Raw genomic sequence first — 19,986 nt, 5'->3', positions numbered from 1 at the left:
AACGGAAAATATACACCCTGTTCGAGGGAGAAAGGTAAGTTTCCCAGCGAGTGCATTGGTTGGCATTGGTAAAACTGATTGTGTATTTACATTTCGCTTTTGTAGAGACCATTCTTTGCTCTTGTTATTGTTATATTGACGCGAAATTTGTGGACCATCAGTTGATGTATATCGGTAATAATGTCGTTAGAAACTATTCCAAAAGACCTAAGGGGATTACGAGCGTGTTTAGTTTGTTCATTAGTTAAGGTAAGATATTTTTACATTACATCTCAGCATCTTTGTGCATGATCAAACATCTGACTTAAAGTAGTAGGCTAGTGTAAGAATTGTTGAACTAGATCTCAGTGATGGAAGGGCTCTTTCTTGAGAGTAACCATTAATTGTCAATATAAAGTTGTATTACTTTTCCTAGACGTTTGAACAATTCGAGTACGATGGGTGTGATAACTGTGACGAGTTCCTTCGAATGAAGAATAACCGCGACAATGTTTACGACTGCACCAGTTCTAATTTTGATGGGTAAGTGTATTGTCCAGTAATAATTTTAAGTTTATAATTACTGTATGATTGACGATGTTCTCCAATCTATATCATCAGTACATTCGAAAGCAGCTGTGATGAGGTTAAGCAATCTGTTATTTACATGGTGTAATTTTATCGCCATACCGCGCTCTGAAGGGGCTAGACTAGATCATTGGTCTGGATAGGTTAGGGAAGTGCATAAACAAGACCAGTGATACGGGGACACACAAAGGGAGTCTGGGGGCGTAAGTGGCCTTAAGCCCCATTGGTCTGGACTGGTTAGGATAGGGCCTGGACAGAGACCATTCGTTTTGTTAGATTGGTTAGGGTAGGGGTAGACAAGAGCATTGGTCTGGATAGGTTAGGGTAGGGCCTGTACCAGACCGGTGGTATAGGGACAGGTAAAGGGGATGTGGGGGCATAAGCTCCAGATTAGAGCTGCAAAGTGGCCTTAGGCCTCTAGTTTCCCCTTATGCAAATACCATTGGTCTGCACTGATTAGGGTTGTCAATAGCGGTGTATTCTATGTGGGCTAGTTGTGGAAAGCGGAATTAGGATGCCCAACGATCGCCCTGCCATGCAAACGCAGAATATAGAAAACAGGTGGCAACATTTTCAAGCACAGCAGCCACTCCCTTCCAGGGTTCGACTGGAGGAAACACCAGTTGCCGGGATATCTTGCCAAATCCCTGTTTAAGAGCTCACCTTTAGACGCAAGGTTGCACGAATTCTGTAATGCTGCTGCAGCGCTGTACCCTCCACTACATTATGGTAAGGTTCATATAAAATTATTCCTATCCTGTATTCCACATTCTTTCCTTTGCTCTGTCAGTTTGCATGATTAAATGTGTCTGCTGACATCATCATCATCATCAGTGTCGCACTCCAGTCGCCCGGGTGTGGTTAACAAGCCTCCTCCACTCCTTTCTGTCCTTCCACTTTTCCTGCTCCATTACTTCCACCACACACCAGGTGAATTGGCTGTGCAGTCAGAGGCGCGCTGCTGTGAGCTTGCATCCGAGAGATAGTGGGTTTGAGTCCCACTGTCGGCAGCCCTGAAGATGGTTTTCCGTGGTTTCCCATTTTCACACCAGGCAAATGCTGGGGTTGTACCTTAATTAAGGCCACAGCTGCTCCTTCAAACTCCTAATCCTTTACTATCCTTTCGTTGACATAAGACCTATCTGCGTTGGTGCGACGTAAAGCCACTAGCAAAAAAAAAAAAAACTTCCGCCACATCCAGTCCAGCTTCTCTAATGTCCTTCCAAATTTAGTCCATCCACCTTCTTGGTCTTCCAACTGGACTCTTTCCCTTAACTTCTCTTTCCAATTCCCTTCTTGCTACCTGTTCCTTTCCCATTCTTTTTACATGTTCGAACCATCTCAGTGTTGCTTTCTGTATGTTCTGTACTAATGGTTCTATATTTAGCTCTTCTCTGATTTTAATATTTTGAATTCTATCTCTTCTTCTCTTTTTAACCGATGTTCTTAAAAATTTCATTTCTACTGCTTGGGTCTTACTATCTCGTCTCTTATTAGTTACCAGCATTTCTAGTCTGTATGTTACAATTGGTATGAAATACTGTTTATATAATGTTAATTTACTTCTCTTGGGTACTTTGTCATCCCATAAAAGCTCTCTGACTTGATGATAAAATGTTGTGCCTTTACTTATTCTTATTAATTTCAGGATTGATTTTATTACTTCCATTAATAATGCTATCCAGATATGTAAACTGTTCTACAATCTCTATCCGTTCTCCGTCTATGTTCACTTGGCTTGTCTTTTTCTCTTTTCCACAGTGCATGACTACAGTTTTCTTTTTACTGATTACCATTCCAAACTCCTTCAGATTTTCATTCCAAATGTCCAATCTCCTTTGTACTTCCTTTTCTCTATTTTGCCAAATCACCACATCATCTGCAAATACCAAAGCATTCACTTCATCACTACTGATACTCTGTTTTAGACATTTTGTGATTTCATCCATCAATATAATGAACAATAATGGCGACAGTCCACTTCTTTGCTTGAGACCTTTTTTTGTATAAAATGTATCAGTCACCACTTATTATATCCCTCAGCCTTTTGTGTATGACTTTCTCCATTATTTTTAGCCCATGTGATAATAGGGTTATACCTCTATAATTTTCACATTTCGTCCTATTTCCTTTCTTGAACAGTGTTACAATGCTTCCTTGTTGCCAATCTTCAGGTATCCTTTCATCCTTCCATATGGCATTGAGGGCTCTGTATAGCCACTGTAGTCCAATGCTTCCTACTGCCTTAATCATATCAGCATTGAATTCATCTTTTCCACTTGCTTTACCTTTGGTCATTGCTTTCACTGCCCTTTCAAGTTCCAACCATGTTATCAGGTTCTCTTCTTTTTCTCCGTTTATATTTTCATTTTCTTATCTCCTTCTTCCTCCGAGCAGTCATCCTCATTATAAATGTTTTTCAAAATACTTTGCCATCACCTTCTGAAGACCCTTTTCGTCATGTACTATGGATCCATCTTCTCTCCCTAATGCCTTAATTTTTTCTTGATTTATTCTTTTCGATTTTATTACTCTGTATAGTAGTTTCTGATTTCCTTGACTATCTTACTCAATTTTGTTGGTAAACTCTCCCCAACATTTCTCCTTTTCTTCCTTGATACTCCTCTTTATTTGTAGTTTCAATCTTTTGTATTCCACATATAACCTTTCTATCTTATCCTCACCCCTATGATACGTTTTTTGCTTTTCCTTATCCATTTCTTTCTTCACCTTGTTCCTTTCTTTTTTTATTTTGTCTGTCCACCACTGTGTCTCCTTTCCCTTACCCTTTGCTTTTGTTTTCTCGCACATTTAATTTGCTGCTTCCACAAATGTTTGTCTTAAATTGTCCCACACTTATTTTATTTATTTATTCTCCATGCCTTTGCTGGCAGGACCTAGTGTTTACAATGCACAATGTCTTCTGGTATAGGCTAGAGCAATGTTGTTACTTTCATTGATCTGTCTCTGTCTTATCCTTGGCTTTGACAATATGAAAGTGACTGAGGTGCCAATCCTTATGCAGCCAGTCCCTGCTATGAATGGTGTGAAAATGTTGCTCATAGGGTCGGTTGATGTATACATTTCAGTGGGCTTGGCACTGATATGTAATAGCAACTTCTGGCTCGTGAGGAAAGCAACAGGAAACTACCTCACTCCTCATTTCCCTAGTACGCCTTTGCAGTAATCCTAAGCCATCTATGACAGCTGATGGCAGAGCTGTTGAGGATCCCACCAGCGTTAGCGCTGACGGACTGAACAAACAAACAAAATTATTCTCCCCTTCGTATTTCTGTGTTAGGCAACTTCTGTTTTACACAATCTTGAATTGCCATTCTTTTCTCCTCCTCCTCCAATTCCCAAATCCTGATCTTTGGTTTCTTCCTCAGAACAATTTTAGGGATTTTTAATTGTTTTAATTCAACAATTAATAATCTACGATCACCTTCCATACTTTCACTGGAGATTATCTTCGTATTCATGGTGTATCTTCCCCATTCTCGGTCTGTTATTATAAATAATAATAATGTTATTTGTTTTATGTCCCACTAACTACTTTTTGAGGTCTTCGGAGACGCCGAGGTGCCGGAATTTAGTCCCGCAGGAGTTCTTTTACGTGCCAGTAAATCTACCGACACTGGGCTGTCGTATTTGAGCACCTTCAAATACCACCGGACTGAGCCAGGATCGAACCTGCCAAGTTGGTGTTAGAAGGCCAGCGCCTTAACCGTCTGAGCCACTCAGCCCGGCTGTTATTATAAAATCGATGAGTATTCCATACTGTCCATCCCAACTATATTGGCTGATCTTACGGCTATTCCTCTTCATAAACCACGTGTTAATGCTGGGGCTGTACCTTAATTAAGGCCACGGCCGCTTCCTTCCCACTCCTAGCCCTTTCCTGTCCCATCGTCGCCGTAAGACCTATCTGTGTGATACAATTCCTTTAGTTTTGCCAATTGCCACCTTTTCAATACAATAAAAATATATTACAAACTTACATATTTATTATGATGTTTACATGGTACATGTTTCGCTCCTTTTCGTGAGCATCATCAGCCATTAATCTAAGATTGTGTAAGATCATAAAACAATTCTTTTGGTTCAAGATTACTCCTATAAAATTAATTGACAATCTTAAAACTTTTTAAAAGTCACACAACAATAAAATTATGTCTTAAGTTAACACTTTTTGTCTAAAATCTTCTTCAGTCCAAACATTTTATCGCCGAAACTCATCCGGTGAACATCTTTTAAAATTGTTTAAAAATAAGAATAAAATAAAATAAAAAACTTTGAAATCTGGCTAGTTGTGTTGATTCCCGTTACTTAACTTACATAATTGTCATTAAAATTTCATAACAGTATTGAATATTTTCTGCAGTTGATAATTGTCATTATGGTCGATAGACTTGTTCTCGTTGCTGGAGTAACATTTATAAAATATATTGGTATTAATTTATATTATCAATGGGGTAAAATTGTTCGTGAACAAACTTGTTGATGAAACACTTTTTGAATGTGATATTGGATTTTAAATGTTCTCAAACGTTCCATAATGGCTCGTTGGTGTATCTGTAATGAAAGATAAAAATTTATATGTTTATGGTTGTATGATTGTATTTCTGTATAACATCTTATTGGAAGAATTGTCACTTACTTTCCTTTCTGCTGCGTAATTGTTTGATGTTACTCCTAGCCTCTTGAGAACTACTTGTTATCCTGTTTGCACTTCTTGTGTTGTATGAGTGAGTGTGGATGAGTTTACGTTTTGGCAGGGAGGGGGAATGGGAAGTTAAGGTAGGTGGCGCATTGGTAGCTGCAGTAGACTGTGGAGGGGATAGTCTAGGGGAAGTGAAGGGAGGAGTTGAGTTTGTTTGTGTCAATAAGCCATTAACTTTTATCGGATTAAAATGTTTATAGAATTTATTTATATTTGATTTGAGTATTTGTATTAGTTCCGGTAATTGTAATAAGATGGGATTCTTTATTTCTATTTCGTCATTTAGGTTTTTATTTTTATTGTATTGTTGATCTAAACGAATGTATATGTTTTCCAATTCCGTCATTTCTTTTCCTTTTTCTACTCTTCTTAAGATTTTTAAATCCCTTTCAATAGTAACTGTGTCCAGTTTCTTGCATGTGTGTACTCATTGCAGAATGTTTCCTGTGTTTGGCTGCATTTACATGTTCAAGATATCTTATTATAAAGCTTCGGCCAGTCTGGCCAACGTATGAAAAATTGCACTCTGCGCACGTGAGCCTATATATTCCAGATCCTTGATATTGATTACTATTTGTATTAACTTTATTGTGGTTGAAGAAAACGTTTCGGTTCGTATTTTGGGTCTTGAAGGCAGTGTTAATATTTTGCTTTTTGATGGCATTTGCAACTTTCACATTTACTAACCCAGCTATATACCAAATCACTAATGAAAAAAAAAAAATTTTTAAAGCTGCTGCTGTTCTTTCTGCAACTTTGTTAACGTCTATCAGTGGGCCTCCATTTTCCCTTTCAGCCTCAAAATATTCTCCTAAGACACACGCGAGCTTGACCACGAATAGCGAAGCCATGCCTCCCCATTACACTTGCCTTTTCTCGAGGTGAATACATTCTTAGTCGCCCTCGTCGTTTATCGGCGCTATGAATGGGTTGCAACATTTTGAGTTCAGTAAATGAGACGGTGTTAAAATTACACTATGCTACACAATACTATAATTTACACTACACTAGAATGCCAGCCTCGATAACTATACACTTTATTAACATGAACACAATAGCACTATAATATGTAGTTGATTTCAAAAACACACTATACAGACAATGATATCACTCAAAGTAGACATTGTTATATAGCCCAGCTACATGTGCTGCGGTATACTATATTGGCAACGTGGAACTCGGACCGACCGCCTCACGAAGCTTTAAGACAGCGGGGGTAGGAAAAGGGAGAGCGCATGTCGAGTTGGGATTGGCTGAAACGTGAGGCGTGTACTGGTTGCCATAGTAACTCCCACCTCCTACTACCATGCTGAGAGCTGTCAGAACACGCACGTTGTTTTAATAGCACTATAGAAGACATATCTGAGCATTTTTATAGGAAATTGTATTCTAAATGCTATAGGTATGCTCTTTTTGTTTGTAATATTTTACTTCTCATTGAATAGTGTTGGAAAAGAACAAATGCATATACATTTTTCCAAACATTAATTCTGAATACACTTGGTAGACGCCATTTGTTAATGTTACTAACCCTGCAGACAACATATTCACTTTTAAAGATGCCAGAGAACATTTTTCTTTGACTTGCTTCACATTTTCGTTTGTTGCATGACCCTCTTAAAAGACAGTGTGATGGTAAGTAGCCTATATATTAACTGAAGATATCAGCTATAAGCTTGCCAAATTTGAGCACAATTGGTCAAGTGGTTTTTGCTTGAAAGGAAGGTTGAACATTCAGATTTATATGTTAGCAAAGAAGTAAGAATTCTCCATTAGTTTTCTTGCTAATAAAAATTATAATGGGTACAGATTCAGATTAATTAAGTGTTGAAACTGACAAATTGTTATGCACACAAACACAAAAATGCATGAACTACCTAATGTACAAAATATCAGGTTTCATTATATCTGCTGGGTTGGGATTGTGTGCAAATATCATTGTGTAACTTACAGGAGAATTATAGTGTGACAACTGCTACAGTGTGTGTCAAATGGGAAGTTGTTTCTGTTGTGGTCATTTTTAAGATATAAAATTATTTTGGCCTAGCACCAGCGAAAATGCAGTGAAATTTTCTGCTGAGCGCAGTGCATTAGCGTTTGGGATAACCTGATAACGTAACAGCTGCTTGGGTGAACAATTCTGGATAGCTTCTCAAGGGCAAACCACTTCCCGTTTGAACTGTTTGAATCTAGCATTTACTCTATGTATAACAATTTTGCATTTTAAAAAACTTTTTTTTTTTTTTAAGGATGATTGCTGCAATGAGTCCGGAAGACAGTTGGGTCTGCAAATGGCAGAGAATTAGTAAGTATCTTCCATCTTGGTTGTCATTTTTATCTATTAACTTGACCATGATGGTTGTCATTTGTTCGACAGCTGGACTGAGTCGCTCACATGGTTGATCTGCTGGCCTTCTAAACCCAACTTGGCAGGTTCGATCCTGTCTCAGTCTGGTGGTATTTGAAGATACTCAAATACGTTAGCCTTGTGTCAGTAGATTTACTGGCACATTAAAGAACTCCTGCGGGACAAAATCCCGGCCCCTCAGCTTCTCCAATAGCAGTAAAAATAGTTAAGTGGGGCAGAAAACCAAAATCATTAAAAATTATTATTATTTGTTCAACAGCGACAGAATAGGTTATGTCTTCGCTACTACATAAACTACTAGCTGATGTGCCCGTGCTTCGCTACGGATTCTCAGAAAGACTGTCTTTATGGTTTTCTAACTGAAGTCAACATAGGTCATTAAAAAAGTCAGTCGGATTGTAGCGATTAAAAGCAATGTTATCATAGAAAATACTCAATCAAATAAAAAACTGCATATTTTCTCGCTTTTAATGAACAGTACTACAGTAAGTAAAATTCTTTCAAGAATAAAATTTACTGTGTCCACCTATTCAATAGAATTATATTCTGTAGTGATTAAATCCTACATGAATTACAAGCACTAATTAAGAACATGTTTCGCCCTAGTTTTGGGCATCTTCAGCCTCATAATAATCTTAAGGTCAAGTCTTTACATCTATTAAACATTGGAACTTAAAACTAAATACAATGGTCTTATGCTAAACAATTTTTACAAAAAGTTGTGCTATAGGTGATATTTACATAGTTTACAATGTGTACATTAATTAAGAGCCAGAATTTGTGACCAGGAAGCAATTAAAATTATCTTACAATGACTAGAAATTGTCTAAAGCGTAAATTGGAACTTCTCCTACTGTATGGATGAAAGTTTTTGCAAATGTGTTCACTTTGACTAGAATTGACCACAGCGTAAATTGGAGCTTCTCCAACTGTATGGATGAAACATTAGGTTGAAGGTTTATACAGTTGTGTTCGTTGAAAGGTGGTTATGGTCACCTACGTCGTAAGTATACTGTTACGAAACAGGAATCGTGGTATAATGCTGCATCTTGTTGGGTTTGAATATTCCTTTAGAAAGAAGCATGGTTGGATGGTAATATTTTATTGTTAAAACATGTATGTTGGAACATATTGTTAATATCATTCATTAGTCAGGTCCTCATCTGATAAAATGTTTCCTGGAATTTTGTGCTGATGTTTCCTGGAATTTTGTGCCGCTCTTGTCGGATTAATGTTCTCGTTGTTTGGGAGGATTTATGAGTATTGTCTGTAACTGAATAAGAGAAAAAAGGAATTTAGAATGATGAATGTAGAGTCCACGTAATAATTGTAAAGTGAAAGTGTTATACCCCATAAAAGTGGACAAACTTACTTGTCCAGTCAGATGTTAGCTGGATCCACTTGTTCTGATTGTGTCTGAACGACTGACCTTGTTACTTCTGGTGAAGTGAGTTTTAACTCGTGCACCTGTGTTATTGCCAGAGAGGCATTACTCGAATTGGATTGGGCGGGCCCAGCATTAGGCGTGGTAATTGGAACACATGCATGCTGTGACTGAAACATACTGGGGACTTTATTCTGATTTACAGCCTGGATTAACCGTGGAGTTGCCTCATATAAATAACGGATTTTTGTTGTCAATGACGTGGTTGAGATTATTATTTTTATTATAAGTTTGCTCCAAATAAATGTACAAGTTTTCCATCTCAGTCAATAACTTCCCCTTACCTAGGCTTCTAACGATCGTCAAATCTTTCTCCATTAAGGTGAATTTATGTCCCGTTTCACTCATATGCTGGCTCATGGCTGAATACTTGTTATGTTTGGAAGCATTGTAATGTTCCAGATACCTTGTGTACAAGCTTCTCCCTGTTTGACCAAGATACGTGAACCCACACTGTGTACATTTTAACCTATAAACACCAGATCTTGAGTAAGCATTATTATTGACTTTATTGTGGTTGAGGAATATGTTCTGATTATTATTTACTGTCCTGAAGGCTATGTTGACGTTGTTTTTATTTAAAACATTAGTGATCTGATGAATAGCCGGGCTGTTATACGTAAATGTGGCGTAGCTATTTTTCTTTGATTTCTCTGGTACTAGTTTAGAAGATAGCCTAATTTTGATCTTATTAACTAACCGATTGATTGCATTTATTTTGCCATTGAACTGAGCTGTCTTATGTAATTCAGCTCTATTTCCAAACTTTTTGGCAAAAGAGGAATTTTTAGTGCCCTAAATATTAGACTATGATAGGCAGCTAGTTTTTGCGTCTTAGGATGCTAGGATGAATCTTTAATAGTTATGGGTGAATGAGTAGGTTTCCTAAAAACTTGAAATTCAAAAGTGTTATTCAAGCATGTAACTGTTAAATCTAAAAAATTTAAAGAATTATTGACCTCATCGTCTTCGGTAAATTTGATATTAGGATCTATTTTGTTTAGTGAAACTAATATATCGTCACTATTAGTAATGCCCTTATTGATGATCACGAAAGTTTCTGCAACAAATCTTAGCCATAAACAAATACCCTTTATTTGTGAAATAATTTTTGTATGTTCTATTGAATCCATGTAAACATCTGCTAGAATGCCAGAAAGAGGGTCTCCCATAGCTGTGCCTTTCTGCTGATAAGATTACTATTAGGCTGAAGATGACCAAAACTTGGGCGAAACATGTTCCTACTTAGTGTTTGTAATTCATGTAGGATTTAGTCACTACAGAATATAATTGTATTGAATAGGTGGACACAGTAAATTTTATTCTTGAGAGAATTTTACTTATTGTTATCTTCAATGCGGAACAAAATGTGATTAGTTACCAGTACTACAGTGCCGATCTGAGAGTCCAAAGCCCCAGTGCTGGAATGACCAGGCCGCCGATAGCCGTGAACACTCCTCTGCCATTATTTATCAATCAATCAATTGATCCTGAACTGCATTTAGGATAGTCACCTGGGTGGCAGATTCCCTACCATTTTCTTAAATGATTTCAAAGAAATTTGATATTTATTGAACATCTCCCTTGATAAGTTATTCCAATCCCTAACTCCCCTTCCTATAAATGAGTACTTGCCCCAATGCATCCTCTTGAATTCCAACTTTATCTTCATATTGTGATCTTTCCTACTTTTAAAGACACCACTCAAACCTATTTGTTTACTAATGACATTGCATGCCATCTCTCCGTTGACAGCTCAGAACATATCACTTATTGCATAAGACCAATTTCATGTTTTTACCCATATTGAACTTACTACTAGTGTTTACAATTCTTATTTTTATTATCCACTCAATTCAATACATAAAATGTTTATCTCTAAAGGGACAGTACAAAACAAATGTTAATTGGTATATGTTTCGCTCGCTGTATCAAGCATCTTCAGCCATCTTTTATACGATTTTCTTAAGGTTGAGTCATACATTAAACCTTATACATAATAATTTTGTTCATTGAAAATGTTTTACACAATACATTTTTTTGTCACTGCTTAAAAAAAAAAAACTTTTTTTTTACAATCAAAATGTATCGTTAATGACATAATATTGTGTCCAAGTCATATTAAATATGCCAATTAAATTGAAAGATTTGGCTAATTCTCCTTTGTTTCTTGGTTTTTCAAATACTGTACTGTTAGTGAATTTATCGGAGTTTCAAATGAAATTAGTGAAAGTTAAAGGATTAAACTTGCAGTATTTTTTTCCGTTGTGTTTTTGTTAATTGAGAACTACATCATTATTAAGGGATGGATCTTTGGAGGTTTATACTCTGCTGTGTACATCGTACTTGTAGTCTTCACCATCTTCAACGGATTTAAGTCGGTCTATATTCAGTGGTCAGTTTGTTGTTAAGCGTAGTTTAAAGAGACACCAATAATTGTTACATAGATGCGATGTCTAGAAATAGTCTCAGTACTGCAACAAGCACAACTAAATAAAATAGCCTGAAACAAAGGGACACAATCTTCCATAACGTTGCAGTATACAATATATCACATCTATACGACTTGCTTGCTTGCTTGCTTGACATAAACCATGACAGCTCAGCTAATGTACTACAACATATATGTATTAATTAATTATACACATAAATGTTCCTCGATAGACACTCTAATTGGTGAAAACTGGAATTAAATTCGTTCATTACTTCCTGAGATTAGTGATTTCAAACAGACAGAGAAAATGGACTGACTTCACTTTATACTATGTATAGGTAAGCTTTACAGTTAAATACACTGTTTTACCGGACAAGTTGGCATTTCAGTTAGGGGCGCGCGGCTGTGAGCTTGTATCCGGGAGGTAGTGGGTTCAAACCCCACTGTCGGCAGCCCTGAAAATGGTTTTCTGTGGTTTCTTTTTTGACACCAGGCAAATGCTGGGGCTGTACCTTAGTTCAGGCCACGGCTGCTTCCTTCCCACTCCTAGACCTTTCCTATCCCATCATCGCCATAAGACCGATCTGTGTCGGTGTGACATAAAGCAACTAGCAGAAAAAAAACACTGCTTTTGTAAAAAAAAAATCAAGAGAGAGCATAATTGAGATGAGTACATCATACATCTATCTTCATTACAGACTGTTATGCCTTTCAGCGTTCAGTCTGCATGCCCTTGTGAATTTAATAACTCTATTTGAAACTAATTCCATGACCTCGTTTAGTTCAATACTTCTTATCTTTAAATCATTAGAAATTGAGTCTAACCATCATCGTCTTGGTCTCCCTCTACTTCTCTTACCCTCCATAACCAAGTCCATTCTTCTTCTAGGTAACGTATCCTCCTAGCTTCCTCTGTGGATCGGTGGTATTTCAAGATAGCGGGTTCAAACACAGCAGAGGTAGCTGGATTTTTGAAGGGCGGGAAAAAGTCCAGTTTCGATACTCCATGCCGTATGTTGTTGACGTGTTTTTACATTTGGTGTTTACCCAACAAAATTCATTAAAACTCAATCATAGACGCCCAAGAGAAATTCAGTTTACTCTGCCATCTAGTAGGCCTGGAGTAAAATGGAATATTAAAATTTACAGGCAAGCAGCCAAATTAAAGTACTTGCACACGGTAATTGAGACTGTATGATTATTAATATTAGCTATCCTCCTCCATTAGTCTCGCATGACCTCACCACCGAAGCCAGTTTATGCGTACAATATGATATGAGTAAAGGAGTGGAATCGGAGGGAAGGCTTTTTGCGGATGATGTTATTCTCTATAGAGTGATAAATAAGTTACAAGATTGTTAGCAACTGCAACGTGACCTCGAAAATGTTGTGAGATGGACAGCAGGCAATGGTATGTTGATAAACGGGGTTAAAAGTCAGGTTGTGAGTTTTACAAGTAGGAAAAGTCCTCTCAGTTTTAATTACTGCGTTGATGGGGTGAAAGTTCCTTTTGGGGATCATTGTAAGTATCTAGGTGTTAATATAAGGAAAGATCTTCATTGGGGTAATCACATAAATGGGATTGTAAATAAAGGGTACAGATCTCTGCACATGGTTATGAGGGTGTTTAGGGGTTGTAGTAAGGATGTAAAGGAGAGGGCATATAAATCTCTGGTAAGACCCCAACTAGAGTATGGTTCCAGTGCATGGGACCCTCACCAGGATTACCTGATTCAAGAACTGGAAAAAATCCAAAGAAAAGCAACTCGATTTGTTCTGGGCGATTTCCGACAAAAGAGTAGCGTTACAAAAATGTTGCAATGTTTGGGTTGGGAAGAATTGAGAGAAAGAAGAGCTGCTCGACTAAGTGGTATGTTCCGGGCTGTCACCGGAGAGATGGTGTGGAATGACATTAGTGGACGAATAAGTTTGAGTGGCGTTTATAAAAGTAGGAAAGATCACAATATGAAGATAAAGTTGGAATTCAAGAGGACAAACTGGGGCAAATATTCATTTATAGGAAGGGGAGTTAGGGATTGGAATAACTTACCAAGAGGGATGTTCAATAAATTTCCAATTTCTTTGAAATCATTTAGGAAAAGGCTAGGAAAACAACAAATAGGGAATCTGCCACCTGGGCGACTGCCCTAAATGCAGATCAGTATTGATTGATTGATTGATTGATTGATTGATTGATTGATTGAAGGTATAACTTCATCCATTGAGTTCATTCCTAACTTAGCCTTATCTACTCATTCCAAGTACCTTCCTGCCTTTGTTCCCACCTGTTTGTATCAGTGATCATTCTCACTACTTTTTTGTTTGTTACTTCTAAATTATGAATAAGATACCCTAAGTCCACCCATCTTTCACTCCCATAAAGCAAATTTGGTTTGAAATCAGACTGATGTAAAGATAGTTTCATCCAGGAGCTGTCTTCCTTCTTACAGAATACTGCCGATCGCAACTGTGAACTCGCTTTGCTGCACCTCATTTAAAATATTCTGAGCGTGCAAGATGAAAATTCTGTGAAGCAGGATGCTACCCTGCTTACACATAGTTCCATTGAGGATCTCTCCTCTAATGGTGTAGGGACCACCGGTAAATTATATAGTCCTAGCTGCCTGAGTACAAGGGAGGCCATAAATCGGAATGTCCAAGCTGCCTACTCCCATTCTTTTAGCAACTGGTATCCCAACTCTCTCGACCTCTTACTAGGCCACTCAGCCGTTGCCCGTGGTTCATGAACTTGGACGTGATTACAGTAACCCACACCACAAAACATATTCAGATGAATAACCTCTGTATTTCTTTAATAGCAAATTATATTTTGGTTGTTTTTGAAGAGTTCCTATATTAGGGTTTGTTCTCTTTCATTAATTTATGTAAGTTAGCAGTTTTGTTTATATTAACACATTTATTTATTTAGCGTATGGCCCATACAATCAAGTTGAGTTCAGAAAAAACAAAAGTATTTACATAACGAGAAAACAATGAACAAGAAAAGGCTCCCTCCAACTGAATGTCAAGATCATTGATCCACTGTATTGCTTCTGGAGTTGCCATCAGAAAATCCACTTTGCTGCCTGTATATGCCCGCGTTTCACACTCTCTGACAATATGATGTATGGTTTGTCTTGCAGCTCCACAGTCACATGCAGGTGTCGGCAACTTGTACCATTTAAACAACATGTCTCTGCATCTAACATGGCCTGTTCTGTTCAGAGCAGACCATGTTTTACGTGGTAGCTGGAATCCACTTGGAAGTTTGGCATTCGAGAACATACTGTGCAGGTGCATCTCTGTTGCTGCTTCCCACCGTCTTTTCCACTCTGTAGTTGGGTCGTAGCCTCTAGCAACCATGTCTAAGGCGGTACGTAAAGTTGGATGGCATGAACGTAATCTGTTTTGGTTGATAGTTCGTAGATCTTCATGTACAGGTAGATTGGGGTTCCTTAAGATTTTATTGAATTCCTTGATGAGAGCGGTGGATCTACATAAGTCAGATGGCATTATTCCAGATAGAAGCGGGAGCCAATGAGTTGGTGTAGATCAAATTGTGCCAATTATTATGCGCATAGTGGAATTCAATTCAGTATCAATGAGTCTTGTGTGATGACTGTTCATCCATACTGGAGCACAGTACTCAGCCCTTGAATACACCAAGCCTAACGCTGAAGTCCGTAAAACGCTTGCCGAAGAACCCCAGGTAGTTCCACAAAGCTTATGAATGATGATGTTACGTGTTTTCAGTTTCTGTGCAGAGCCCTGCAGATGTTGCTTGTAGGATAGTGTTCGATCCAAGGTTACTCCAAGATATTTTGGGTTCCAGTTGTGGTGAAGTATCCTGCCACAGAAACTTACATTCAATTTAGTATTTGCTAAGTGATTGTTTACATGGAAACAAGACACCTCCGTTTAATTGGTGCTGGGCTTGAGTCTTCAGTTCCTGAAGTAAGTTTCCAAGATGGACAAATCCCTTGTTAACATCTCTTCAGTTCTCTCCAGTTCTTTGTGTTGCACAGCTAATGCTATATTATCAGTGTAGCAGAATTTCCGTGATGTAACTTCAGGAAGATCAGGTATATATAAGCTGTACAGGAGTGGCGATAGGACTGAACCTTGAGGCAAACCATTTTTAAGCTTCCTCTCCTTGCTCACATTGTTCCTGATAATAACCTGAAGCCTCCTATCACTCAACATATTGTTAATAAGTTTTGCTATCTTTATGCATGGTATGACCCGGAGAAGTTTATAGACCATACCTTCCCTCCACACGGTATCAAATGCAGCAGTGAGATCAACAAAAGCAACAGATATTTTCAATTGTCTTTGGAACCCCATTTCTATGAATGTTGTAAGTGCCAAAACTTGATCACAACAGCTGCGACCTGGTCTGAAGCCTGCCTGATCCATGGGAATGTATATTAACACAGAAGATCCAATATGCAGTACTCTGAAGGCAAGAAATTCTAAAAAAGGATGTTACGGCATATTAATTGAAAATGTGGTCCTTGTAAAAGCCTCCGTCACTCAAGCGGCACTGCGCCGGCCTCTCACAGCTGGGTTCTGTAGTTCACTGATGATGATGATGATGATGATGCTTGTTGTTTAAATGGACCTAACATCTAGGTCATCGGCCCCTAATGGTACGAAACGTAATGACAATTTAAAAGTTCAAAATCATCCACTGACCAGAATAAAAAATGTGATAACGAATGAATGCATGGATATGAATTTAAAACTGTTGCTTGATCCGACTCAGAAACTATCATAAACAATAGTATTACTGACCAAGGGACTCCTAAAGCACAATCCTGCTGAATCGAGAATGCTCTTTGTCTAAAGGGGTCCAAAATCCAGGTCAATGGCCCCTCATAATGGTACTTACTGTTATTAAAGTAGAACCATGGTATTTGTTGTGTTGCAATACTAATCAAAAGTAGCGTAGACTCACAGTGCTCCACACACTATGGTACTACTCACAAGTATTGTACATCACACAGGTAACGCAGACCTATGATGTTCCTCACCTAGGTGTACTAATCATGGGCGTCAATATTCCCGTGGTGTTCCTCATATAGTGGGTACTAATCACAGGTAACGCAGACCCACAATGTCGCTCATATAGTGGTACTAATCACTGGCAACACCCAGACCCGTGGCGTTTCTCACAATGGTACTAATAACGGGTACTGGAAACCCACAGTGAACCACTGTCTGCTGCTACTAATCACAAACCTATTGTGTACCTAACATAGTGGTACTACTCGCAAGTAAAGGCGACCCATGGTGTTCCCCGTGTGATGGTACTAATCACAAGTAGTTTCATGGTTCTGATACAATAATCCCTTGCAAGCCCCTTTTAGTCGCCTCTTATGACAGGCAGGGGTACTGAGGATGTATTCTTCGTCTGCGTTCCCCACCCACTGGGGTCAGTTGTTCACATTTCGGTCAGTCCAGTAGAGATTCTTGCTGGATAAAATGGAGGCAGAACAGGTTTTTCTCCAGATACTCCAGTTTCCCCCGCCATCTTTCATTCCAGCTTCACTCTCCGATATCATTTCATTCCGTCATTAATCATTGCCTTGGAGGAGTGCGGCAGGCTTTAGCAGCCTGCACAGTTCCTATCCTCGTCGTTAGATGGGGGCTTCATTCATTCCATTCCTGACTCGGTTGAAACTGGGAACAGGCTGTGGATTTCTGTGATCCTCGTAAATGGCTCAAGTTCCGTGCTTCAAGAGATGAACGTTTGTAGCCCAATGGTCCGGGAGTCTTAAACTGCAGTGCGAGTTTATCCTGTTCCAGATAAAATATTGTGTGTTATGTTGATAAAGTTTCAGTTGCGTAAACATGTGTTCACTAAGTTGAGAGTTTACATTAAAGTGAATAGGAAATTGTTTTAAATTATGTTAAAACACAAGTAGATCCATCTTCACTTCCCATTTCACTGCCCCACTCAACCCTTCCCACATATTTTATTATTTTTATCTTTTTTTAATTAGATTTGTTTTAAGCATAACATAGGTACTATTTTAAGATGTTTTTTTTTTTAGAAGGGAAATATTCTCTCTCATTTCATCTAAGGGATGCTATACAGCTGATAATGTTCTTAAGGAATGAAACATGTTCTACAAGTAATTAATTTGCTTAAAGAATATAATTATATAGTATAAAACAGGTGGAAGTTTTCTTTTATTGATTTAATGTAAATAAAGTAAAGTTCCAGGAGTTCAATCTCAAGGTAAGCGAACTCAAAATAGTAATGATGGCAATAAACAGAGAGGGACGACCAGCGAACATCATGCTAGGAAACCATCCACTAGAAAGTGTGGAAAGCTTTACATACCTCGGCAGTGTAATATCTCGAGATACACTAGCCACAAAGGAGGTGGCAAATAGAGTGCAGAAGAGCTCTCACTTTTACCAGCAAGTATGAACACTCCCTTGGGATCCCAAAGTACCAACAAAATCAAAGCTGGTGATGTTCAATTAGTACTTCATACCAGTCTTAACCTATGGTATTGAAATCTGCACCCTCACTAAGAAAGACTCCTCAAGGTTGCAGGCATCTGAGATGAAGTTCCTTAGGTCCACAATTCAAAAAACTGGACAAGTTGAGGAATGATGTGGAGCTGGGATCGTTACATCATTGTTAGATCGGATCTGCATGTCCAGACTGAGGTGGTTTGGGCATGTAATGAGTGTGGAGCCAACAAGGACAGCATATGTTAACTCAGAGCAACATGTGGCAGGGAAACGGATGGTAGGAAGACCAAGAACCCACTGGATGGACATCGTAAAGATGGTCATTGCAGATCAGGGAAGGACACTGGAAGACATCATTAACAACAGAACGTATCTCAATAAGACAGAATGGAAAAGGCTTGCTAACAGTACCCAGGAAACTGGAACTGTAAAATAATGATGATGATGATGATGATGATGATGATGATGATGATAAGATTTTATGTGGGAAATGAAGAGCAAAGAAAGTGAAGAGGAACAATATTTGCCCCTACCTGGCTACAGCTGTATAAAGGGAGATGATGATGATGGGAAATGAAACCGATTCCTTGCAATGTTAAGAGTTGCCAGACTGCCACAGATCAGCTGTTGGAACCGCCTGCTGTTGCCTTCAATCAGAATAATTTTTACAACTGGAATTTTCATGACTTCACGCTTCCTACATCAAGGACATTTGTCAAGAAAATATAATATGACTGCGTCTTTACGCGTCAAAATGTTATGTTTCAATGAATGTTTAAGAATGATCTCTTCAAGCTTATGTAATCATGCTTCATTGATGTGGACATTTCAAATTTAAGAGAAACAGTTTTAATGTAACACTCATTTTTAGAGATTTTCAGTGTATGTATGTTTATCAATTTCATGATTTGAACTATTGTATGTCCACTGATTTCCATGGCTGAAAAAGGCTAAGTTATGGTGAAAACATTTGTTAAAGATTTAGACATTTAAAGATTTGTATTGTATTGAATAAGGCGGTACTTAATTGCTTCCTTTTAAGGAATATTTTATAGAACATTTAAAGACAAAACTGAACAAAAAAACCTGAAATTCATAAATTGTACTCAATAATTCAGAGAAAAATTTGAACATACTCGCCTGTATCCTATGTGTAGGACATTACAATCAAATGGGTTAATATTGATAGCTCCCCATCGAATTCCATTTTCTTCGCCAAGTTGTTTTCAACCTGTCAAATAGAAGTTGTATCCTGTTACTTCCAATAGGTCTGAGGCTTGCTTAAATAATAAATTTTGGTATTGTCATTTCTCTCATACTTGAACTCATCTTCTCGTCTCATTTTGTCTTGTCCCATTGTGAGCTCTCTGGGTGCCAGCTTGATGTTTGTTAATAATAATAATTATTATTATTTTACAATAAACCATGATTATAAAATAAATGTAATGCATTTTATGGAACGAAATAATCTTGTGTATTTGCTTTCTTTACAGATCGTTTCTGCAAGGGAATTTATGCCATCTCCGTATCGGGCAGATTGCCAGCAGGTGTTGTCAGGGAGATGAAGAGTCGAGGACTTGTCTATCGTCCTCGTGACACAAGCCAGCGATAGCCATATTATTTCTTAATTATCATGCGTGTTCAAGTGCTCTTTAAACTACGTTTTCTTAATATATATTCGTATTGTAAGCAACAAGCTGATTCTTTCCTTCTTTCCCACATTGTTGACCGATAAAATTAAGTTTATTGCTTCTTCCCACACAGTATTGGTTTTAGAAACTTGCATGGTCTCTACATGTTCATGAATCTATAAGTTCTTTGTTTTGATCAATTATTTATTTATTTAGCGTATGGCAACACATTGGAATATACAATTATATATATATTGTTTTGATCAATGTTTCTGCTAAACATGGGAAAGGTTTACACTCTACGAAGACATGTCTGAACTGACCTTTTAG

General features: G+C 38.0%; 1 protein-coding gene across 1 annotated transcript; it reads left to right on the top strand.

The window, feature by feature from the left end:
* Positions 1–83: 83 nt before the first annotated feature.
* Positions 84–19,786, top strand: spt4 (Transcription elongation factor subunit spt4). Its single transcript, XM_067156240.2, has 4 exons — positions 84–249; positions 416–522; positions 7,540–7,595; positions 19,519–19,786. The coding sequence occupies exons 1-4, from the start codon at positions 181–183 to the stop codon at positions 19,635–19,637; spliced, it is 351 nt and encodes a 116-aa protein (XP_067012341.1). The 5' UTR covers positions 84–180; the 3' UTR covers positions 19,638–19,786.
* The last annotated feature ends 200 nt before the right edge of the window (positions 19,787–19,986 follow it).

Source organism: Anabrus simplex, chromosome 12 (genome assembly GCF_040414725.1).
Source record: "Anabrus simplex isolate iqAnaSimp1 chromosome 12, ASM4041472v1, whole genome shotgun sequence".
Taxonomy (NCBI): Eukaryota; Metazoa; Arthropoda; class Insecta; order Orthoptera; family Tettigoniidae; genus Anabrus; species Anabrus simplex.
The sequence above is the reverse complement of the archived record's forward strand: the minus strand, read 5'-3'. Positions and strand labels throughout refer to the sequence as shown.

Coding starts and splice junctions, on each gene's coding strand:
- spt4 (XM_067156240.2), top strand. CDS start 181: ATGTCGTTAGAAACTATTCCAAAAGACCTAAGGGGATTACGAGCGTGT. Junction 250..415: donor TAGTTTGTTCATTAGTTAAG/GTAAGATATTTT, acceptor TACTTTTCCTAG/ACGTTTGAACAATTCGAGTA. Junction 7,596..19,518: donor CTGCAAATGGCAGAGAATTA/GTAAGTATCTTC, acceptor CTTTCTTTACAG/ATCGTTTCTGCAAGGGAATT.